This window comes from Argopecten irradians, chromosome 10, assembly GCF_041381155.1.
Source record: "Argopecten irradians isolate NY chromosome 10, Ai_NY, whole genome shotgun sequence".
In the NCBI taxonomy this organism is placed as follows: domain Eukaryota; kingdom Metazoa; phylum Mollusca; class Bivalvia; order Pectinida; family Pectinidae; genus Argopecten; species Argopecten irradians.
Genome location: NC_091143.1, coordinates 41,433,684 through 41,459,967, shown reverse-complemented (window position 1 = coordinate 41,459,967; position 26,284 = coordinate 41,433,684). Strand labels below are relative to the sequence as shown.

General features: G+C 34.2%; 2 protein-coding genes across 4 annotated transcripts; both read left to right on the top strand.

The window, feature by feature from the left end:
* Positions 1 to 968: 968 nt before the first annotated feature.
* LOC138333933 (atrial natriuretic peptide receptor 1-like) lies at positions 969 to 12,790 on the top strand. The gene is made up of 9 exons (XM_069282607.1): positions 969 to 1,131; positions 2,557 to 2,706; positions 2,974 to 3,169; positions 3,812 to 3,952; positions 4,353 to 4,545; positions 5,084 to 5,273; positions 8,505 to 8,588; positions 9,067 to 9,158; positions 9,648 to 12,790. The coding sequence occupies exons 1-9, from the start codon at positions 969 to 971 to the stop codon at positions 9,735 to 9,737; spliced, it is 1,299 nt and encodes a 432-aa protein (XP_069138708.1). The 3' UTR covers positions 9,738 to 12,790.
* Positions 12,791 to 13,324: 534 nt separating this feature from the next.
* On the top strand, positions 13,325 to 21,982 carry LOC138333931 (uncharacterized). 3 transcript variants are annotated; one of them, XM_069282604.1, is made up of 2 exons: positions 13,325 to 13,472; positions 17,581 to 21,982. In XM_069282604.1, exon 2 carries the CDS (start codon positions 17,616 to 17,618, stop codon positions 19,815 to 19,817), a length of 2,202 nt encoding a protein of 733 aa, XP_069138705.1. In that variant the 5' UTR covers positions 13,325 to 13,472; positions 17,581 to 17,615; the 3' UTR covers positions 19,818 to 21,982. The 3 variants fall into 3 exon arrangements, with proteins under 3 accessions (XP_069138705.1, XP_069138707.1, XP_069138706.1); XM_069282606.1 differs by lacking the exon at positions 13,325 to 13,472 and adding an exon at positions 13,713 to 13,861; XM_069282605.1 differs by lacking the exon at positions 13,325 to 13,472 and adding an exon at positions 13,737 to 13,950.
* Positions 21,983 to 26,284: the final 4,302 nt, after the last annotated feature.

Below are 26,284 nucleotides of genomic sequence, written 5' to 3'. Positions count from 1 at the left end.
AAAGAAAGTCACCGTGAATTTAAATTGGGTTACAGACGTATAAGGATATATCTTATTTCAAATGTAAATACATGAATGTAGTGGAATAAGGTTAAGATTACAGTAGGGTTGATAAATTATGATATCAACCGACCTACGAAGTCAATAATTATTTTAATCTATCAGAAATTGATTCCAAATTTCCATGGAATAATGATGTAAATGTTGTCCTAAATGTTCTCGGTTTTAAATAATACTCTAAAATACACTATTTTACGATATACAAATTTTCACATTTTGTTAACTTACTAAGTCGAGAATTAAATGTTTCGCGATAAATTTACAAAAAATTGTATAAAACGTATGTATGAAAGCACGAATACCAGTCAAATCGATTGATCGCGAATTTATGAACTCGAAAATTTATTGAAAATAAGGAATCCGCAAAATATTGTTTTCGCGACAATAAAGTGGTTTCCAGTATGTCATATCTAGATAGGGAGAGGAAAAGTTGCTCTACTATCTACATTGGGGATATCTCATAACTTTTATTAAAGATGCTCCATCGCCAACCAAGGATTTATAAGTGAAATATCCTTGCACTGACGAATGATATTTTTTTCTCTATCAGACGAATAAGCACGCATTTTTCTTTAGTTACAAAAGTAACTTAATTTTTACCATTACCACCATTGAAAAGTTTGACTTTTTTATTTTAATTCAAGCTAGAAATATCAAAAATTATTAATTGTGTCCCTTAAAAAACTATAGCCCTATACGAATGTAAGTTCTAATTGCGGATGCACCAAAAGCAAAATAAATTATTTTATATGCATTTTTGTGTTATTTGGCACATATAAACATGATTATACATCAGTTATTGTTCAAATGATGGGTATAGTTTATGCTCTGTCAGCAGTGGACCATCTTTAACAGCAACAGGCATTAACGTAAATATTGTCATGATGTTCTGTTTTTAATTACAGGGTATGCTGTATATACACAATTCGCCATTAAAGGTCCATGGAAATTTGAAAAGCAGTAACTGTGTGGTGGACAATCGCTGGGTGCTGAAGGTTACAGACTTCGGGGTCTTACGACTAAGGTCTACGTCCAACCACGATGCCCATTCAGCATACCAAGTGTTCAGCAGTAAGGCAAATTTTGCTTGTGTGCAAATATCACTATACCTGGCCTCGATTTCTTGAAACGAAAGCCATATCTTATATATGATTGTTTTTTCTAATGCAACTTGTGCGAACATCCTTAACCTAACTCAGGTTTTGATTCCGATATTAAGTTGTTTTTAGTAAAAACGGCTTAAGTATTGTTTTACATATGTTTGATCAGGTTGATTTAAGTTGTGAGAAATCCGAGCCAGAAAGCTTACCTTAAACAAGTTAAGAGCCAGAGATGGAAAGAATTAATTTTTCACATTACATAAAATAACTGCTTCATCTCGTCAACAATTGGTGGCATATGGATCTATGATATAAAATACAAGAATTATAAAATAATGTTTTTTAACTTTCTTATACATGTATAATTTTCAAATTATGTAATATTATAGTATAAAACATGTGTAAGTTCTCGTTACTTTTGTTATAGCAGCAGTGTTGAACTACGAGCATATAAATCATAAATATAAATATAATTCTCTTACTGCCTGTGACACGATATTTTAACCGCGAACATTTATATCCAGGGAAAAATACCAAAGCTTCATATAACAACGAAACATTTCATATTTTACATTAATTTGAGATAAAATTACACTTTTTCTACAAATATCAAATACTGTATTCTATGACATAAAAATTTCGTTGCTTTCATGATAGACATAGAACAGCGAATTTGAAAACAGCAGGGTTTAATACCTGAATCATCATTACAGAGAATGTTCTACCCCGAAAAGAAAAACGTTACCAATGACTATTTCGTTTTACTGTAAACCATAGATTGATAAGCGAGAAGGATTTGTCACTGTCTCTTTTAACTACTAAACTTCACGCTAGACGCCTTTGAACCGGGAATCCAAACCAATTCTCTCAACAAATACTTGTCTTATCGAGTCAAATAAAACACCAATGTAAAGCTTAATAAATTTCACGACGTTTACCCCTTGCTGTAAGGACGGAATATTTAGAGGAAATAACGTAAATTTTAATGAAAAAATACGACCTCTCATGCAATCAAGGCCCGTTTCAGAAAGTAAGACGGTAACCCTCGCACCCCCAAGCTACATCAACAAAATCAGCAGTCGCCCAACGTCACTATCAGTCCACAAACACAAAAGGGCTAGCGAGGTATTCGTCCAAAACCTCGAGTGACTTTTCCTTCTCATCTGCGTCCTTGTGTAAACTAACTTATTTTCGTGGTGATCTAATTTCGATATTTCATTAGTCATAATCTTATTTGTACGTATGTCTAACACTTTTTTTTCTCGTTGATTGATTTTCTCGTGGCGCACTTACCCGCGAAATATGCGAAACTAAAACGCACAAAAAATTAGTTGCTTTGTAGTATGTGGTATACATGTGTATAATGATATTTGTTTGTTTTGTCTGTGTATTAAAGAAAAATTTTGGACTGCGCCAGAACTTCTGCGGTTATCTGATAACCAATATTACTCGTCACAGAAGGGAGATATATACAGCTTTGGTATTGTCCTTTTTGAGCTTCTATATCGATCCCAGTCATACGACACCGTGGCATTATCACCACAAGGTATGTTTATATAATTATATATAAACAGTATTCCGTATAAAAACAAAGTAATCAGCATTCACATATTACTGATTACAATTTGATAGCACATAAAAGCACATGACGATGTTAAACATTTGAGCTCTACATCGGTCGTTGTTTCGCTTTCTACTTCACCCTTGAGACAAATTAAACCTGTTGTTGATATCATATTGCAAATTGATAGCTAGGAAATAAGATGTTACATTATGAGCCGTCTTGTTCATTATGTGGTGTTATTTCACTCAGAAATCATTCAACGTGTACGAATCACAGAGAACCCACCATTTCGCCCACATGTATCCTATAACAGTGACGTCACTTCCGATAATGACGCGCCAACAGAAATGAGTCAACTGATGATATCATGCTACGAGGAGGATCCGGAGAACCGTCCAAATTTCACAACAATCAAAAGCTTCATATCAAAACAAAATAAAGGAAGGTATATGTCTGTATAGCAAGGTTCCAGTTCCTGTGATACATTTTATCGTAAATTATTTAACCAGCAAAATTCCAACATTAAACGGTTTAAAAATGAGTATGCAGTTTGCTGTACATATTTTCTCATACGATAATTATAGTTTCATGGTTTTCGCAATACTTAGGATGTAGCGTTTCGTTAGAGTAAGAAATCCCTGCTTTCACGATGATGTCAACCATGCAAACCTCTTTCAAATAATGAGTAATGAATATGTGCACGCTATATAGGAAGATATATTTTACTTGTGAATGGCAACAACGCAAGCCAGAAAATGATATGCTGAGTTTCATTGATGCAATAAGATCGTGTTACTGAACAACTCTTAATTTTGCATAGATAAAAACATTTTATGTCTATATATTTAAGTCCATTGTGGTTGATGTTATTGTTTTATCGTCTCTTTTGCCAAATATTCTGTCTAATATTAGTTTATAGTTTGGTTTTATTAGTTTAATATCCGATTAACAGCCAGGGTCATATAAGGACGAGCCAGGTTTGTTGGTGGAGGAAAGCCGGAGTACCCGGAGAAAAACTGCCCAATTAGTTTATAGAAAAATATGCTATCATGGTAAAATACTTGTTTGTTTTGGTTTTATGGTACAGGAGGACCAATATTGTCGACAACATGATCAGTATGTTAGAGAAGTATGCTAATAACCTAGAACACGTCGTAGAACTGAGGACACAAGCCCTTCTGGAGGAGAAGAAGAAAACTGATTCGCTTCTTTACAGAATGTTACCAAGGTAACAATAATTTAAAAAACAACCTGTATATACGAATCCGGAAAAGAGGAAATGGAGAAAACCTTCTTGCTAATTTAAATTGTATTTTTTTCTCCTGAAAAATAATGTTAAAGAGAATTTACATGATAATGATAATGAGGCTATTTCAATGCCATGTCATCGGTTTATCCCACCATTATCAATGCAGCCCTTTAATTATTAAAGTTTTTAGAGTGATATACAAAAACTAATGTACCTATAGATATGGCTAGATAAACATGGATCTTTCTTATTGGTATACTTTATTTTCATAACAAACATTTCACATTTGTTCTTAAAGTAAGCATTGAGCTTCTTACATTGTTTTCTATTCTTATTAATTGAACCTTATATTTGTTATAACATTATACTTTGTTTACAGGGTAGTGGCGGAGCGTCTAAAAGCCGGAGAGAACATTTGTCCGGAAATATTTGAATCTGTCACTATATTTTTCTCAGACATTGTTGGGTTTACGTCGCTTTCTTCCAGTAGCACTCCGATAGAAGTCGTGGATTTTCTTAATGATCTCTACACTAGTTTCGACACAGTTATAGCCAAGTATGATGTTTATAAGGTAGGCTGGACTTCAGGGTAACAATATGGCATATACTGCAAACCAACTCTTTCGGCGCCAACTAAAATTCGCGTTTTCATGCCTTATTAATTTATCACGGCGGTTTAAACCCATGATATACATGTAACAGATTAAAGCTATGTTGTTCCTGTAGTTGAAGCGCTTTCGCGGCAATTTGTTTTTGGGAAAGTGAAATGTATTCGCACGTGACAATAAGTTGGTTTACAGTATACTAACCGATTTATAGGATTAGGTATGGACTTGTTTTAGGACTTCTTTTAAAAGAATGTCAAGACTCATATGCAATGGGGGAACGTTAAAGATAAACTGAATATTTGTAAACCTCGCCAGATATGACCTGCTCTTTCCCTTTAGTTTTCAAGAAATTATTTTAAGACTTTTTGTTCATGAATAAACGATATCGATTTGCTCCTGAAAAACTTCTCATGTTTTAGAAGAAGTTGCGATATTTAATTAAAAAAAGGTAAAAAAATAATGCAATTTAAAAAAAACCTAACAATCTTTATTTTCACTCTAGGTGGAAACCATTGGAGACGCTTACATGGTGGTTAGTGGACTTCCGGTCAGGAATGGTAACTTGCATTCCAAAGAAATAGCAAACATGGCGCTAGCACTTCTAGGTTCTGTGGATACGTTTATAATAAGACATCGACCAGATAAGAAACTTCAGCTGAGGATAGGACTACACACCGGACCTTGTGCTGCAGGTATATAACTGTTAATTCAAACAATTCCTAAAAATACCAATTGCAAAGTATCTGTCGCAAAATATGAATACTAATATTTTTGGGAACTTGTGAAAAACTTCGACCACGCGTTTCAAAAAATTTAACGTCTTCTGTTAGTCCTTGGTCAATTTCCGGATTTTGTATAGGGGAACAAATATAAAAGATGAAAATGTAAATGTGATTTATCAAATTGAATTTTTGTAATATTTTTAGTCTATGTTGATACCAAATCAAGGTCACAAAGTTTTGTTATAGTTTAGATGTATTATTTCACTATGAGTCTATGTTGATACCAAGTTAATGCCACGGAGTTTTGTTATTTGGTTGTAGATGTATTATTTCACTATGAGTCTATGTTGATACCAAGTTAATGCCACGGAGTTTTGTTATTTGGTTGTAGATGTATTATTTCACTAGGAGTCTATGTTGATACCAAGTTAATGCCACGGAGTTTTGTTATTTGGTTGTAGATGTATTATTTTCACTAGGAGTCTATGTTGATACCAAGTTAATGCCACGGAGTTTTGTTATTTGGTTGTAGATGTATTATTTCACTAGGAGTCTATGTTGATACCAAGTTAATGCCACGGAGTTTTGTTATTTGGTTGTAGATGTATTATTTCACTAGGAGTCTATGTTGATACCAAGTTAATGCCACGGAGTTTTGTTATTTGGTTGTAGATGTATTATTTCACTAGGAGTCTATTGACAGTATGCCGTTTATGTTGATACCAAGTTAATGTCCACGGAGTTTTGTTATTTGGTTGTAGATGTATTATTTCACTAGAGTCTATGTTGATCAGTATGCACGAGTTTGTTATTTGGTGTAGATACCAAGTTAATGCACGGAGTTTTGTTATTTGGTTGTAGATGTATTATTTCACTAGGAGTCTATGTTGATACCAAGTTAATGCCACGGAGTTTTGTTATTTGGTTGTAGATGTATTATTTCACTAGGAGTCTATGTTGATACCAAGTTAATGCCACGGAGTTTTGTTATTTGTGGATCGTTATAAGTATTTTTTGTGTATTATTTTCACTAGGAGTCTATGTTGATACCAAGTTAATGCCACGGAGTTTTGTTATTTGGTTGTAGATGTATTATTTCACTAGGAGTCTATGTTGATACCAAGTTAATGCCACGGAGTTTTGTTATTTGGTTGTAGATGTATTATTTTCACTAGGAGTCTATGTTGATACCAAGTTAATGCCACGGAGTTTTGTTATTTGGTTGTAGATGTATTATTTCACTAGGAGTCTATGTTGATACCAAGTTAATGCCACGGAGTTTTGTTATTTGGTTGTAGATGTATTATTTTACTAGGAGTCTATGTTGATACCAAGTTAATGCCACGGAGTTTTGTTATTTGGTTGTAGATGTATTATTTCACTATGAGTCTATGTTGATACCAAGTTAATGCCACGGAGTTTTGTTATTTGGTTGTAGATGTATTATTTCACTAGGAGTCTATGTTGATACCAAGTTAATGCCACGGAGTTTTGTTATTTGGTTGTAGATGTATTATTTCACTAGGAGTCTATGTTGATACCAAGTTAATGCCACGGAGTTTTGTTATTTGGTTGTAGATGTATTATTTCACTAGGAGTCTATGTTGATACCAAGTTAATGCCACGGAGTTTTGTTATTTGGTTGTAGATGTATTATTTTCACTAGGAGTCTATGTTGATACCAAGTTAATGCCACGGAGTTTTGTTATTTGGTTGTAGATGTATTATTTTCACTAGGAGTCTATGTTGATACCAAGTTAATGCCACGGAGTTTTGTTATTTGGTTGTAGATGTATTATTTCACTAGGAGTCTATGTTGATACCAAGTTAATGCCACGGAGTTTTGTTATTTGGTTGTAGATGTATTATTTCACTATGAGTCTATGTTGATACCAAGTTAATGCCACGGAGTTTTGTTATTTGGTTGTAGATGTATTATTTCACTATGAGTCTATGTTGATACCAAGTTAATGCCACGGAGTTTTGTTATTTGGTTGTAGATGTATTATTTCACTAGGAGTCTATGTTGATACCAAGTTAATGCCACGGATTTTGTTATTTGGTTGTAGATGTATTATTTCACTATGGAGTCTATGTTGATACCAAGTTAATGCCACGGAGTTTTGTTATTTGGTTGTAGATGTATTATTTCACTAGGAGTCTATGTTGATACCAAGTTAATGCCACGGAGTTTTGTTATTTGGTTGTAATGATTATTTTCATATAGTCTATGTTGTAAATAATGCACGAGTTTGTTATTTGGTTGTAGATGTATTATTCACTAGTCTATGTTGATACCAAGTTAATGCCACGGAGTTTTGTTATTTGGTTGTAGATGTATTATCACTAGGTTATGTTTACAAGTTAATTCCACGAGTTTTGTTATTTGGTTGTAGATGTATTATTTCACTAAAGTCTATGTTGATACCACGTTAATGCCATAGGAGTTTTGTTTTTGGTCATGTGAATTTATGATATAAGTGCTATTTGATACTTAATTGAACATTTTGTTTTGAGTTTAATTCAGTATTATTTAATTGTTTCACAACTTTCTTAACTTTATTTATTTTTGTGACATGTATATTTTAAGCTATATTTTAACATGTATCTATTACGTCTGTTTCAGTTAATCTATATATAACATATGGTTAATTGTAATTTATTCATTGTGTTTTTATAGCTCATCTACCCTTTGAAGTTAATTATCCAAACTGGTCTTACTAGTACTATGGCACTTACGACTCAGACAATAGATAAGCTAATTATCTCACCTGTCCGAGTACCGACCAGCCATAATAGAGTCATATACATGCCAGGTGTCACCCATTGTATCAATTGTACATTTAATTCCATGTCTCATATTTTGTCATCAGTTAGGATCTAGAGCTCGGTCTCTACGGGTCGATTTTCGGACACTCCGGAAATCGCCTTCCGACTCATAGAAAAGTGATTTAATAAATTCGTATTTGAACAACTAATTAACGTCTTTGGATTTCATACCAGGACAAGGAAAATATTACAACTACCGGAAATTCCGTTGTGATAAATACTGATACCAAGTTAATGCCACGAAATTTTGTTATTTGGTTGTAGGTATACTTTCCCCTCTTTTCCCTATGAGTCTATTTTAATATCAAATGAATATCATAAAGTTTTTTAAAATGATATCATAGAGAATGTTATTCTATTATTTGGTTTTAGGTGTAGTAGGTCGTACTATGCCTAGATACTGTCTGTTTGGCGACACAGTCAATATGGCTTCCAGGATGGAATCAAATGGAGAAGGTAAAAAAAATGTTTTATTTAGTCTCGGAAACCTTGAAAATAGGAACGTAAATAATAACGTGAAGCAAGTTCTTATCAAACACTCTTTGGAAGATGTTTTAACATGAGAAAATAAATACTAAATTTTAAAACATCTTTGGAGTTTCTTATATGGATCTAAATTATCGCTTTTTCAAAATACGTTCAAGATAGTAAGTATTTGATAAGAATGAATGGGCGGGTTTTTGTTGTTATGTTTGTCTATTTCTAAGAAATATAGCCTACATGTACATATCAACGATATTATATAATTAAATTTCGACAGGAAAATTCACGTTAAGTCTTAGGATCAACAACACATGGTGTACATGATTCATTTATTTAATAAATAAGATACATATCTCAAGACACCGATGACGAAGGAGATGATTTTCACTCTGAATGCTGTGTATTGATTTGCCGGTAATGGCTAAAATAATATCACAACTAATATTTTCAGCCCTTAAAATCCACATGAGTGGTTCCACGTACAAGTGTCTGTCTGAGCACGAAGGTTACGAGATTCAGGAGAGGGGCAACATAGAGATTAAGGTTTGTATAAAAGGTTAAAGATTAATTGATTTTATACTTGAAATAGAAATTGACTTTCAGAAATTTATTCACACAAATGATGATTTAAGGCGTTTTTTGTCTTGAACAGTTAGAGTTTAGAAAATTAATGTTAAGTTCCTTTGTTATATCAAGTTTGAAATACTAATTCCTCATATAATATTGTCTCGTGATGGGATAGTGCCTTCCACACTTCACCGGCACTATTGCACCCATGTGTGTAGCAATTAAAATCCAGTATTTGTCACGTGATGTACAAATTGTTATTACGAGTTACCTTTCTTGGTTAAAAAAAATCCTGTAATTTGCTCACGTCTGGCATTTCCCTTGATTATTCTCTTAATTTGTTTGTTAATATGCCTTGGGAGATTCTATTATCACGGTTCCAGACTTATAATATAGGCCAGACATATTTGTACCTATGTCTGCTGTGGATAACAAAATCTTTTATTATCATTCGCTTGTTTCCAGGGAAAGGGGATGCAGACCACCTACTGGTTGTTAGGGAGGACGTTTCCAGCGATGTCTATGAAGTCAGTTGTAACGTCGCCTATCTTATGATGTCATTTGAGTGACGCCATCTACATGTATATTGTGCGATTGAAAAAAAATATGCCTGAAAAACGTGTTGTGTTCTGATACGGGATAGAAACTTTAATTGCTTCACGAAAATGATTTTAATAAGTCATTGACTCATGTAATTGATCATCCTCGATGCTCCAGGGGTTCCGATCACTTACAATTTGTACACCCCTAAACTTTCTTATAGCAATGCTGAAGGCAGCTCAGTGGAAAAACTCTGAACCAATCATAGGCTTGCAAAGATTTATTTGAAGACTCTAGAGAGAGAGCGATACTTAACTTCCAATCCACACAGTCAACCAGAGTTTACCGTTATACGGCTATTTTGATGTGCAAGTTGACTCCAGTTGAAAGACAGCTGCTTTGTATTTTGCTATTGTGCTTTCAAGAAATCTTTCTCGAACATTGCCAGAAAGGATTAATGGATTCTTAGAAGTGTTTCTAAGTGGATAATCTATACGATATCGTGGATTACTTATCAAAAAATACAGTGAATACACTGTTTATAGATTTGATATTTCCATCTTGTTACATGGATGTCACACTTATCTAGGTTTACTCGTTTATATATGAGTAGATATGTAATCAATAATATAAACATTTTTTTATTATTAAGATAGAGAAAATCAATCCAGCGAATTAAAGTTGTTTATGGACTTGTACGTATACTTATATATTTTGATTCTTTTAAACGAAGGTGTCGTGTTATTTAAATCTAATTTGAAAATGAATACATAATCAGTGCGCATATGTAGACGTTTTGTATCAAATATATACAAGGGGATTGGGCACAAGTTGTCAAACTTATTTAAAGCCCTCTCCAAATACTATTTAATAAATACATACAGAACAAGACGTTAGAGGTAGATGGAGGAGACTAGTGATTCACACCACGCCTAGGATTTCAGATTTCACGAATCTCATTTAACAAGAAAAGTTTGCTTTATTCGAGATATATTGTTGGTGATCAAATGAACGTTGTATTTTACTCGAATACTCTGATATCGAGGTTATACATATTCGCTCTCGATTCTTGTTTTAGATTATGTTTTACCTTATTGTCAGGATTTGTTGTTTGTTTTAATATTGATATGCGCAAAATGTCTTTATTTATAAGGAATGTGCGTTTTTTGTTGTCTTTCATTACTCTGTTTTCATTAAAAATCAAAATAGATCAATCATGATACAGCAGCATAATAGTATTGCAGACTGTGTAATATCATTCTTAAAGTTATATAATAGTCGACAATTTTGAAATGTTATTTTTTCTTCAGTAATCTATTGAAAAATATCACATTTGATGAATTAAAGGCCCACTACCTTTCCGAAACAAAAAATAGAATTTCTTTAAAACATTAATAACATAAAGAAATATATATATCGATTGCCTAAGATGAGATTAACAAAAGGCAAGATTTCCTGCGTAAACTACATTAACAATGAAGATTCATTTCTCTGTTTTGTCGTATGGCGCAATGATAGTCAAATAACGCTTGGTAATTTGGACGAATGGAAACATAATACACATATACAATGTACGACCCGCGTTAAGAAAATAAGCATTTAAGGTAGACCGTCCCTTCTAGTTTCCTCTCAAGGATTTTGTTTATTTTTTGATATTTTGATTTAAGTATATCCTGACCACAAAAACCACATAAAAAACATATGTCACCGGGTTAATTTTTGTTCCAGGGTTGCTTAAAAATATGTACTAATGACATGAAATTCCGGGATTTCAAGGATTTTTAAATAAGTAATATTTCCTTCCTGTAACATCCCTTAACATATAAAGAATATGCCCGTAACATGTTCATACATTCAGTAGGTGAGATATAATTCATAACTCTATCAAATTAGCGGTGTTTTCCACAATAAAACGAAATATGATTATTTTAAAATTAAAACCGGACCCAATTTTAGTGCAAAATTGCATAAAAATAGTCATGTTTTCTTTTTTCTGAAAAAATAATCTCAGAGAAATTCGATTTTTTTTATAATTTCGATGAAGATTGGCTTATTTGCAATAAGAAAAACCAATAAAAAGTATACTTCAACATAATATTTTTCAAATTATGACCGATTTGCTTTCTAATACACCTTAGATTTTGGCCTGAAAACCTTAGAATAGTCGAATCCGTAGCACTTTTTAACGTTTTCTGTTATTCATTTATCCTTGATAATTTTTTATATTTATTTTATTATTGGAGAATACAAGATAACACACTAATTACATGTCTTAATTATTTAATTGTTCAGAAGATGATGACAGGTGTAGTATTAACGGTAAGCTAATAACTTTTGTGACTCGAAAAAAATATCAATCTCGTTTTACATTTCAATAAAAAAAAATAAAAGTCGGTTCGGAAAGGTAGTAGGTCTTTAAGTTGTAAATAGCATTCAAATAGACTTTATAAACATTAGTTACAACACAGAACTTATACACTGTAAAAATCTTGTTTTTTTTATGTCTTATGTATGTTAAGATGGAAACATATCTACAAAATTAATTTCATAATTACTAATATAATAACACTATAAATATGTGAAATGAAATAAAAGACCTCAACTTGGCTTCATGGTCTGACTGTATGTACTCATTTCATTACACTGTAGATGTAAATACAATGATTTTTGGCAGTACTGTCAAAAAACATTTTCAGCTCTTATTTGTACATGTAAAATTAAAAGCAATGCATTCTAAGTATTGAAATTCTGAAAATGTTGGTATAAGCTCTTCTTGATTCGTGAGTATGAAAATTACGGCACATGTATAACTTTAACATATCAGTTTAGACATGTAGTATTTTCCAGTTGTGTTTTAGTTTGAAGGTTAACTACACACAATACATATGAAAAAAATATTTCCAGAATCATTTTTGTAATTATGCGAAAATTTGTCGGTGAAATTTTACTCTGTAATAAAATATGTCCATGTAGTACACATACAGATAATATTTTTTCGTAAATAAAATGTTCAACAATGCAGTATTCGTTTTCATCGTTAAATCCCGCTGACGTTATGGGTTAGAATTGTAATGACCTTACTTAATAATTTTGATATGTTGATAAAGCAACAGCTGTTTTGTAATTGTGGAAGATGAACCGTACAAGTAGCAATGTGAAGGTAAATATAAATGAACTGAATGTTTGCGACATCATAGATATATGTAGTAAAAAAAAAATTGCAAAAAAAGCCGTTACCACAATATAACTATAATATAAGATTGCGATAGAAATGAGTAAGATTATTTTACCTCAAAACTACTGTCCATGATTTGGGCAGTTGAACACTTTAATTTGTACATTGTACATGTATCGTGACACGAGCGCACTTGTACGTGTACACACGTGTAGGACACTTGTAGCCTACACATGCTCATGTGCATACAGAGGTTATATAATCAATAAGATTATTTATATTAACAACTCTATATGTATTACATTGTGAAGTATTAACTATACAATATTGAATCTAGTAAAACCGATGTTGCAATATCCGGATTTTGTCGTCACCATTGATATTGCTGGTTCGAATTTTAAAACATGCGTACCATTCTAAGGGGAGTAACTCTAAAAAAAGTAAACAAAGTCACGTTTGTAGCACGTTTCTCAAGGAAGTTATAACTATTCAAATCTAAAGGATATTACACAGTGATCTAGGCATGTGTTATTATCCTAGTTGACATTTTGAAGATATTTAAGAGGGATAAACAGGTTTGTATAATCATATCGGATAAATCCATGTAGATAGCATTTTAATTTTTATAATCAGCTGATACATGTGATTATAGCCTTATGACTGTAACGGTTATCTGCGGTTTACCGTAAGATGCCAGATGTGTATAGTCTATGTAAATCGTACGAATAGCCTACCGTTGTATCTATTGAATTGATCTTAATTCACGTGAATGAATAACTCTGGGTTTCCATAAGTATCTCAATAATGTATACATGTAGACGTATATATACACAGTATACATGTAGCAAGCATCTGTGTGTGTTGGTGAAACTTCACTCTCTGTCGATCTAAGTATTGAGCTGATGTGTAGAAGCTAGCTCGCTGATTGTATCTAGGAGAAAGATGGCTGGACCGTCAGTACATGGTGACGTATTGGGCCTTAATGGGGATGTTTATCAGATAAACAGATCGGGGAAATTCCTTTGTAAACAACCAGCTGTACACAGTATCTACGTGAGCTTTGATTTACCACTTTCGTTTTGAAACCAGAATTTATGTGTAGCCTATGTAGCTGGATATTTTCACATTTCTGTTTTACCTCAAAATTTGTCGCAGTGATCTGATCGAAAATGTAATAGTTACAGTATGGACACACCACTGTGTCAATATGTATACATGTACCATTTTAGTACCATTTTAGACGTTTTACTAGTATACATCAAATTCGGTATATAATTTTCTACATTCTCGAACTATAAATATATTTAAAACTATAACTAACTCTTAGATCATTATGACCTCACAAGATCATTTATACAAGTATATATTTCAACGGTTCTAAAATTTATTAGCGATCGTTTTACAAAATGTTAATGTATAACTAGTTTAAATGTCCAGAAATGCTATACGTATATCATTAAACAGGGTGGAGGTCCACACAGGTGTACTTTGTACTCCACATTCAAATAAATTAAAACAGCATTACATTAAAAATACGATTGTACCAAAGTAGTTATTATGGCGACACTAACATATAAACCACAGTAGGAGCTAGGTCATACGATACACTAGATGGTTTTTGTTGGCTAGCTAGCTAGGTAAACGGGACAGGTCAACGGGTCACTGAGTTAAGCGGGTCGAAGGCTTGAGACAGGATGAAAAAATTAAGAAGATGAAAATAACGACACGTAATCAGGACCACAGGCCTACATTACTGGACAGATCTCCAGGAGTACAGATAGGGCTATTTTTAGCAGACTATATATATAGCCTTATGGAAGCAGATTGCGTCTTTACTCCTCAGTGTCGAGTAAATGGATATAATGTACATTTATATGTCTATAATACTGGGACTTGACCATCGTCGGATACCCACCTTATAGGATCCATACTGGGATATTCTTATTACGACATATTTATTAATTTGTGAATTGTCTGTGGTGATTAGTTTAATATATGTTCTCATTTTATGTAATGGATTTTCCCAACATCCTCTGGTTGTCAAACTTATGTAAAATCAGTGATTAAGATATAAGTATGATATACCGCTATGAACATATCCATCTTACATAGTTGCATAGCTGGTTATTTACGCATGTAAAAAAATCGCGATTTTAAAGATGCTCCACCGCCGACAAAGCATAAACGATACCCATCATTTGAAAAATAACTTATGTTTAATTGTTAATGAATATGTCTAGTTAATACAAAAAAGTAATATAAAATAATTTATTTTGCTTTTGGTACATGCGTAATCAGTACTTCATTCATTATAGGACATTTTTAATATCTTTGTCTTGAAGTAAAATTAGAAACTCGAACTTTTCAATGGTGGTAATGGTGTTAAGTAAGTATTTTTGTAACTGAAGAAAAACACCAATTCGTCTGGTCCTGGTTTTGATAGAGAAAAAATACGATCTGTCAGCGGTGGAGCATCTGTAAATAAAAAAACGAGAAAATCGTACAATTTTTAACAGTTTAAATTTTCGTGAGCTGGCTTTCAGGGTATGTAATGATTCAGCCATATCTCAATATCACGCAAATCAAATTTTTGCGATCAGAATAGTGTTCCGTGAAATCGCGAAATTGTTATCCCCTCGAAAATTGACGGCTTTACAGTATAGTGTATTTCTTATTAGTATTAGAATATCAATAAATAGCTTTATAGATTACACAATATTATATCCAGTGTACATGTATTTAGCCTTTATCCCTCCTTATCATATCACAACAGGCCACATATGTTATATCCATTATGTCAGAAAAGGACATTGTAGTATGTCTCACAGAAACACAACTGACTGAGAGACCTATGTATTGAACTATAGAGACAGACTGTTACAGGCAAAATTGAATTGAAGAGTTTTACGTGCCGCCACGTTATCGTTTCTGGGCACGCGAAAAGATAGGAAATGGAGTAGGAAGAGCAAAGTATATAGAAAAAGCATAGAGTGAGGAGTCGTCTGCTATACCTGCATATCTATTAATTTGGAAGACGACTCCTATCATGGCATGTCTAGCAGTCACTAGCCCTTGTATATCGAGTGACACAGTCTGTGTGAAAGGCCCACCACCTTTCCGAAACAGCTTTTGATTTTAAAAAATGGGAATGTAAAACGAGATTAATAATTTTGTAGAGTGGCAAAAGTTATTAACTTAACGTTCAAAACTACACTTATAATCACCTCCTAAACAATTTAATTAAAATAAATTAAATGTTTATTTTCATAACGCGGGTCGTCTGATGTTTCCCGCTGTCGTCCTAAATACCACGCGTTAGTTGATTATCATTGCGCCAGACGGCAAAATAGCGTAATGAATCTTCACTGTTAGCATAGATTACGCAGGAAAACTTTGTTTTGTGTTGTAATCTTATCTTGGACCATCGATGTAAAATTTTTCTTTTGATATCATTGTTTTTTAAGAAACCTTTATTTTGTGTTTCGGAAAAGTAGTGGGCCTATAATATTCAGCAAAAATACTAACATCAAGAAATGTCATATAGTGAACCTGTTGAGCCAATAATATTAGATCATTTTCTAATTAATTTCATGTTCACCGATACCAAATGTTGTTTATATTTGCCCAAGTCAAAATAAATGTTCAATATAATTAATGCATAAAAGCACAACACAAATATGCCACTTACAGTCTCCCAAAACAAACACTACATCGCATACATAGGGCCATCCTAGAGATGCTCCACCGCCGACAGAGCATATTTGAACAATGACTGATGTTTAATCGTGTATATATGTGTTTAATGAACACTAACATACATATAAATACTGTAATTTATTTTGCCTTTGGTGCATGCGCACTCAGTACTTCCTTCCATATAGGGCTTAATGCCATCAAGGTTTTTCTCGGGACGCAATTAAATATTTTAATATTTTTATCTTGAAATAAAATTAGAAGGTCAAACTTTCAATGATGGTAATGATGTTAAGTAAGTAACTTTTGTAACTGAAGAAATACACTAATGTGTGTGATCCCGTTTTTGATAGAAAAATAAATACCATTCGTCAGCGATGTAGCATCTTTAATAAAAAAAAGTATTAGTAGCCACGACCTATCACATGATTTATTAACAATTCCACCAATACTAAATATGTGATTCTTGTACAATTCACTCAATACGACAGAAATTGTATCGGAATCCATCAACCAAACCTAAATGGTCTCACCACTGATTTGGTATTTTGTATTTGTATGTTATAGGGTTATCTGCCCTTGCAAGTAGGTATTGATTGTGATGTCATGTGGTTTTTGCGAGCGTAACGTCATACTTTTCGGAGAAAACGACATGAATTGCGATAACAAAATAATGACGTAACAATCGATACATACCCGCAAGGGAGCTAACTCTGTAATATGCAAAGACGGAATATCAGGCAGTTGTTTTAATAAATTGTAATACTTTTAGTAATAGAGCGCGCTCTGGTCTTTATAGATACGCAAGGCCATGTTATGGGAAGTCGAACACAACGCCGTAACTGAGTTGTTAATAATGTAGTGATGTTATACCACGAATAGGTTTATTTACAGTGGGTGGAAAGGAAATAGTACATAGTCATCAACTTTCAAAAATGTATTTAGTGGATATGAAAAGTGACTTACCAAACTGATTTGCTTTGTTTCCAGGTGAGCAGGGCTGGACTTGAGTACCACGACAGGATATGATTACATATCTTACCAGCGGAGTCTTTAACAACACAAACTTCTACAAAGTTTTTGTGAAGGTCAACCTCTGGTTTTGTACTGTCAAACATGTCCCGAGTCGTCATGGCGACAACGAACAGCAGATCCCCAAAACATCAATATGGGAGGTCGGCAACGAATATCTGTCGGAGGCGGTCCACTACATGTTTTCCACCGGCAAAACGAATTCAATGGACGGACCACTGGTGAGTGATGATGATACATTCTGCGTGAAGGAGCTTGATTCGGCCACAGAACAGAAATTACCTGTACCACTGCTTTTGTCTGTTCTCATCGCGGCTGTCTGCATTGTATTTACCACATTGCTTTTTTGCATCTGCTGGCGAGTGCGAAAGAATCGATCTAGAAAGAAATCGAAAGCGGCATGTGAGGAAGTGAAACCACTAGAAGAGGTAGACAAAAAAATCGTTATTCCAAATGACGATTCACACAAAGAAATTATTAATTCAAAGACTAAATGTGAATTGTATGATGAGTACCGAACGGGACCAAACAAAGGGATACTTCTAGTGTTTCCTTCGTTCATTCATCCCAGGAAAAACGGGAATAATTTGTACACTGCAGATTCTGATATAAGCTGGTTCTTGAAAAACAGTGTCGATTATGTATTTTCGGAACTAGATAAGTATTTACTTGATAGAGCATCTCTGAACTCCCCAACCTCCAATGGACCGAGTACGTCATTGGCTGACAGCATGACGTCACCTCGGCTATCCACGCGAAGAATAGTACCACGCTCGCGTCAGGGAAGAGGCAGTTCGCCGTTGTTATCTCCACACGATCGCGTGGACGAACCAAGTGAACGCAGAGCGTGGCAGGAATTCCAGCAAAAGGTCATTCCACTTGGAAAATTTCCTTACCACAGCGAGGCTTACCGGAACACAGATAAGATTCCAGACGCCAAGGTCCGGAATTTAGTCCAGTTTTACAATGCTCAATGTATCGTGCGTTTTGAACAATGGAATGGAGCGTGTCTAATAACAAACTACACCCTTGCTCTACTGGAAAAAGCCATGAAGACGTTGAACATTGACGCAAGTGGTTTTAATTTCAACAGACTGGAAATGACTGGAAGTATTATGAAAGGTTTGAAATCTTCCACCGCAGGCCAATTTGACGTGTTGATGGTTTTCCATGGAAGTGGATTTAAGATATCCCACGCTTTCGATCAAATAAGTTACAATGGTATACCACCAGGCAAGCTGGTTTTAACGGCGGAAGAAACTCGCGATCAATCAAACGATTGTCTGAAAAACTTTAAAATCGATAATGCAAATTGTCTGTGCGTTTCATCGGAAGCTGTTGCTGGTCTCGCAGAGAGTATGTTAGATCGAGGAATACAGAAAATTTACACGGAAACTCGATCTCTCATCGACCGTCTTCCATTTCGTATTCAGAGGTCTGCTACTTCGTCCCTAACCCTCTCACTAGATACCAGGAATGTTGTAGGTCTGAACCTTCCGGAGATTAAGATACAGATTATCCCAGCCATCCCGCTTCATGCCGGCGGTTGGTACCAATTGTCGACTGTCTACGCAGTGCCACCGTGGCATATCCAGGATGTGAAAAGGAAGTCGTCTGCTAGAGGCGAATCAGTAAACCAAGCATGTCCACATGACCTCCAATGGGGGCTTTCTCTAGGTGAGCTTGAAAGAGCGTTCTTCAATGGAGTGGACATGAAAATGAAAATGGCGGGAGTAACGAGTTGCCATATCGTCTGCTTGGCCATATTGAAGACGCTCTTTACAAGTGTAACTCGACGATCTCTTTTAGACCGAGGCGAGATTAATTCGTATATTTTAGAGACGGTCTTGTCATTTCTTCTTCTGGAAAGTTCGCCATTTGACTGGACTCTAGATAAAATCGCAGATAGATTTTCGGATTCAATCCACTTTTTACGATCTGCTATGGAACATGGACGGTTGCCAAATTTCTTTCTTCATAATCCACACCTTTTGAAACAAATGCCTGCTTTAAAGACATATCCTTTCCTCACGAAAGGACGCCAAGAGAATCTCTTCGCAGAAAGCAGGCAAGATAGTACTGAGAAAACATTCAAATTTATGAACCACAGACTCAAGGAAATGAAGATGGAGGAGTGTGTAAAGGGAGAGTACTCGGATGATATGTGGGAGTATGAATTCTTTGTGTTCAATTAATCAATTAAAGTGAATAGTCGGGCAAAACTGTAGTCAGTAGTCAAAACTGGACAACGTAAGCCGAACTGGACCGTCGTTTTGATATGTAAAGACTTTTGGAAGGCCAATGAACGGATATGGACTAGGTTTCTTTCCGCGACTATTCACTTAAGACATGTTACAGAAATGAAGATGGTGACTCCTGTCAAGGCGGACTATTCCAAGGGAAATGGGAATGATAATGTGTTCATTGTTGAAGCAACGTTTATGTAACTAATTGTAATGTTGGTCTGTGATTTTGTTTTCATTTCCGGCACTGTATTCCATGTAGCGATATTAAAGTAATGGTGAAGCATTGTTTTGTAATGAACAGGAGAATGAAGTTGACTGTTCAAGAGTTGGTTATTTGATATCCACAGAAAAATGTAATATTTACGCATGTCCGTTTGTTTTCTGCTTCTGCATATGCTGGTGTATAATTATTCATAATGTACTAAAACATGGCTGATATTTTTTATGTATGATATATTACACAATGTGCCATATTACACTTTAAGCTGAAGTTATGATATTATTTAACATAAAGTTGACTCGAAATATTACTTTGCTAGCTTCTGTGGCTAACCTTATGATATTATCTAACAGAAAGTTAACCTGAAATAGTATTTTCTATTTTGATAGCTTCTGTGATTAACACTCAATGTTAATTAAATACCAGTTTGTGTTGCATTTAGGTATGATTTCTATATGTTAGATGTGTGACATGTTTCAAACATTTCTGATTGTTTACCGCCATCATTTCACACACAAACAATGATAAAGTATACACGTATCTCTTTGTGAGATAAGGATATTTTTTCTGACAAATTTGGACATTACTTAGACACAACGTTTGTCAAAAGTAGTTTATGCTTACCGATTTGTCGGATAAGGGGACGTAACTCTGACGAAAATGAAAGTCATTTTATTTATTTTATTTTAATTTTATTTATATCTGATTATTGATTAGAGCTAGTCAAACACCCGGTTAAAGATTGAATTGGGTTATGTGAATATTTAAATATGAATGAAGTATTGTAAACCATTGAAGAAGATAGAGACATTATGTGATACAATTGATGTGTGAGGTGCATATGCCTACATATAAATTGTAGAGTAATTATAAATGCTTTCGAATCAGTTGTTATTTAATCAATTACTTCATGGTTTTTTCACAAGGTGTATGTTGTTGAGATTCGTGTTTTGAGGCCTATCCTAGTATCTAGATGACATTTTCAGGCATAACATGCAAGTCCGATCTACATTCAATTATATATGTATATAAAGCTGTACCCTGGATTTCAATGCTATAAGTTTGTTAATGGATGACCCCTTGGGGTGTTGTTCAAAAAAAAAAAAAAAAAAAAAAAAAAGGAGGGGGGGGGGGGCCCCCCAAACGAGCGAATGAATCAATTGGAAAAGTTCTATAAAAAAAGTTAAAGATGCTCCATCACCGATTTTGTTAGAGAAAAATACCTTTCGTCAGCGGTGTAGGTGATAGGTGTACTTTACAAATACATTATAAGAAAGTTATTAGTCCCTTATGTCTATTTTCTTTGTAACAAATACACTGTGCTAGTCTTAGTTTGTTAGTTATCATCAAGCTAAGTGCATGTGCACTAGCTCTTTATAATCGGTTATTTTCTTAACAAATATGGATTTCAACTATAATTGTCCAAGAAGCATTTACTTGGTATCACTGTAAAAGACTGATTATAACGTCTTGCTTTATCATTTGAAATCCAGAAAAAAATGAAACTTTAAATGTTTTCGTACATAGGTTTGATAACTGAACGTTGTTTCCGTTAACTAGACGTAGCAGTTCTGGCAAAGATATTTTACACTAGCAAAAGTTTGTGTGTCACTTTCGAATGTTATTTAATAAAATCGTAAAATGTATACCATATCGGTTTAAATTAATGGAGCTTCATTTCGGGTCACGTGACATCGATTTCGATTTTAACACAAGAAAAAGTAAATATAGTGTTTTGTGAAGATAACCTACAAGGTTGTGAACGTTTCGTTTATCTTGTGTCACCATTAAGTTCCTTTGTGGAACAAAATGGGAAAGAAAGTCCTAGTTAGTGCAAATATCAACTGTTATATATATATTTTGATATGTATATTAATAAAACAGAGTGCTTTAATTTCGTTCTATGTTTTTTATTGTGCTGAAGCAGATCTTAAGGGAGATAACTCGTACGAGTCTCCAAGATACTGAGATGCTAAGATTTTAAAGGAAATTTCCCGTTACTTTACATTATATCTAACAAAAATTCCATGTTTTTGACGTCTCATTTATCTATTTATTTTCGATTTTTTTATTTACAAAAAAAAAAGATATTTTCAAAAATCTCTGTCACCATTTCACGTGAACCCATATGTACGCACAGGCGCAAGTTGCAGTTTAAAAAGTTTAACAGGACAGGCACTTTCGCTATTCCATGGGTTACTATCACTTTCGGTATATCGACACCCATTGAGTATCGAGGATGCCGAATAAGGGTATTGGTTATTCTAAAGGATCATATATGATTACCAACAATCCTGTTCAGTTCAATTTTTAAAGGCATCTCTATAAAATATAAGCGCCTGTGATTTTACGTACATTTGAATATACGTCTGTACACACGTACGTCCGCGTGTGGTAGGAATATACGGAGTAATGCGCCGATAATCTGATAATAAAATGTCGGTTTCAAATCCCTTATGAGTGATGTATACCCTACCAGCGTGCTATCTCGTATAGACTGTATCGATTTAATTTAAAGTTAAAAGCCAAGCTATACCAGATATATCGAGAAAACACGTGAATCTATGGATTATAAACGAACCATAGGAATCAATTAAATAGACTTCTGATACTAACAACACTTTACCTTATAACTGTAGTTTCTGCTACAAAATATTAATTAATACAATATACGATATAATTATCTTAATACATTTTCGTAAATAGTTTTTCATAGCAATTAAAGAGCTTTGATTTTGATTTCATGTAAACAATACTTTCCATCTTGAAACAACGAATGGTTTTGCACGTTTGTATAAATAATTGCTTTCGGAAAATGAACAGGTAAAATGGTACTGCTAAAATAAACTTCTGCTAATGTCGAAGAATTTTAAGCTTCTTTTTAAGTTAATCCGTGCTCCTATTTCGTTCACAGAGCATGTCTAGTACAACGGTTAAGCTAACCATACTAAAACCATGAAAGCCCGTGCATGATGAAAACACATCAACAACTATTGTTTTCTAGTAATAATACATGTCGAAAGACATAGGGCTACCGCCTACAACGGATTTAGTACACAAATCGATACACAACTGCCGCCAAGTCTATATAAAACACCACATAGAACTTACTATAGTTGACTCTTTAGTTTTTTTAATCTATCAATAAATTAGAACATTAAGCTAGAAGACAGATGTGAGGGTTTAAAACCTTAGTTTTCATGCATCAAGTATTAAGGCACGTACATATCATTGCCTGTCGATCGAATAAGCTACATGTAGTTCACTTGCTAGCTATAACTCGTAGGTAGTTGTGAAATAAAATATATTCCTAAAGCAATTACAGTAAAACTTTCTTAAGACGAACTTTCATAATACGATTTTCTGCTTATTTCGAAGTAAATGTGTGACGTAACTTCAGTATTGTAGCTTTAAAGAGTTCTACGCAGATAAAACGGTGTTGTTGTACACAAAAATGAGATATACATGCATTTATAAGAAGGGAATAATTGGAAAGCATAATAGGCCGGGTATGTATATTTTTTTACCTATACATAGCTGTGGAGCACTTAAAGTGAACAGTCGGGCAAGGATGGCTAAAGTCGGTAAAAATGGTGTGAATGTATCCAGTATAATTTCTTATGAAATAGAAAAATAAAATCTCTCGCCAAAATCTGTCTGCGTACGAAGAAATTAATTTAAAGTACAGGAATCCTAAAACGTCCTCCCGGCTGACTATGTCCGTGGTTACATTTACACGCAGCCTCGCTTTCAATGCTTTCAACTTTCCTTTACTTAAATGGTCAGAACTGGGAAACGTAAGCAGAACTTGGCCGTCGTATTAATATGTGAGAACATTTGGAAGGCCAATGTACGCATTTAGACTGGTTTTCTTTGCCCGACTATTCACTTTAAGATACGTATAAGAGCTGATATCTCAGCTTTTTTTCGTCATATTTTATTTGATTACATTTTTACAGTGTGTTGTTGGTCAGTTTTGTGTCGGTTTTGAATAGTTTCTTCTTTGAAATGTAAGGCATATTGCTTCAAGAGAGTTCGCCTGTATACTTGATTTTATGCTATACTCATCTGGACAATTGAAGAGGTTTTTTGAGTGTTTTTCTCTCTCTCATAACAAAAAAATCATCCATATTGCTAATTTAATATATTTAAATCGATCCAAATTGTATCATTCAGGTCAAATGTAAAACAAGTTCTCTATAACGCCACTGTTAGTTTTTTTGTATATATATATGTAAATTTGTGTATATATTTTTTGTGTAAATCGAAAGGACGTTATTCTGAATCATATATACAAACTGCATAAATCATTTTGTATTAGTTCGTTTATTGTGGAGAGTTTTTTAACTGGCATTATGTTAAAGACATTAAAAAAAAAAAAAAACTTACACAATGAAATAATGTGTCCCTGATATTACAGGTTCCTCTACAACGTAAAATAACAACATTGTGCCAATCGAAGTTCCTTTTACCATCATTGTACATATATAATCTGCCACAATGAGATAGAATCACGCCGATTCCAATGGGAAAAGAAGAAAGACCTACGCCATTATTTATTGTTTATTTCATCAGATATGGAATTTGAGCTATCGCACGAATAATGCCAGTTCCAGTGAACTACATCGACACTATACAGTTACATTGTAGGTGGTATCAAGCAATGTGACTTAATGTATACGGAGAAAAGTAAAATCTGTTTTAGCGATCATCTTTGTACAGCGACCACTCGCGTTAAATGTCCATTTTCTTGGATTCAGGGTAAATTCTGTCTTTACGACCACCTCTGTACAGCGACCACTTCTGTACAGCGACCACTTGCGTTAAATGTCCACTCTCTTGGATACACAGTCAACCCTGTATTTAGCGACCATCCCGTACAGCGACCACTTGCGTTAAATGTCCAATTTCCTAGACATCCAGTCAACCCTGTCTTAAGCGGCCACCTCTGTACAGCGACATCTTGCGTTAAATGTCCACTCCTCTTGGATACACGGTCAAAACTGTCTGTAGCGACCACTTGCGTTAAATGTCCACTCTCTTGGATACACAGCCATACCTGTCTGTAGCGACCACCTCTGTACAGCGACCACTTGCGTTAAATGTCTACTCCTCTTGGATACACAGTCAAAACTGTCTGTAGCGACCACCTCAGTAATTCTTGAATTAGCGTTTTATGTCTACACTTAATAATTAACATCAAGGACATGAGTTCAAAAGATCAGCTGGCAGTTCATACGTACTGTACTGTATGGTTTACCTCAAGGTACTCTGACTTTTCTTCAGACCTTTTTGGATTACTAAAGCTGTTGAAGAAAGTTAAACACAAAGCAAAAGGACCACAAAACATGCTCCATCCTCGATAATGGAGGGGTTACTGTCACTATCGTTATATGGACTTGTTCAGCTACAGTCAGTGACATTGAGAAAAAAGGTGATTCAGTTGAAGGCTATCTAATGTTGTATCCATATACATTGTACTTGAAAAAAGAAAAAAGAGTAGGTTACATGATAAGGGCTGCTAGATTTTTATAATTTCCAAAAATAAATAAATAAATAAATAAATAAATAAAATGTTTTAAATTCTAATGATTTATAGTATTAATTAGTCTTTGATGGGAATTTCAATGTGAATTCTGTCTAGTTCAAGATTCTATATCTATTACTTTATTTGATTACAGGATCTCGCAACACCTCTGGGTTGCGAGTTTTGAACCCCATATAAGACAGCTGTCAGGTACAGACCGCTGTTGGTGGTTTTCTGCGGGTACTCCGTCGTTCTCCACCAACAAGTCCTTTTAATATATGACCCTGGCTGTTAATTAGATATTAAACAAATAAAAACAAAAATAAAGTGTCAGTATATTGAGGTGATAACGTTTTAAAAATGTTTCTAGATCTAGAATATCAACAGTGACCATATCGTTTTCTTCGGATATCTTGAGCATTGCCCAAAATCTTTGAAACGTATACTGTATTGTGTATTTTTTCTTTACATCTACCGACTTTCTTTGATGAAATAGGCACATTCTACTAGCTTTCCATCGTTTCATAACACAAAGACCATTTATCATACCTTAGACGAAACACCGCTATTTGAACCGCCACACTCGAATTTATATAACGGCATAACGTAACGCCAGAAATCTGGATTTGCATGTGTCGCCATGCTACACGTAACATATAAACCCGACTT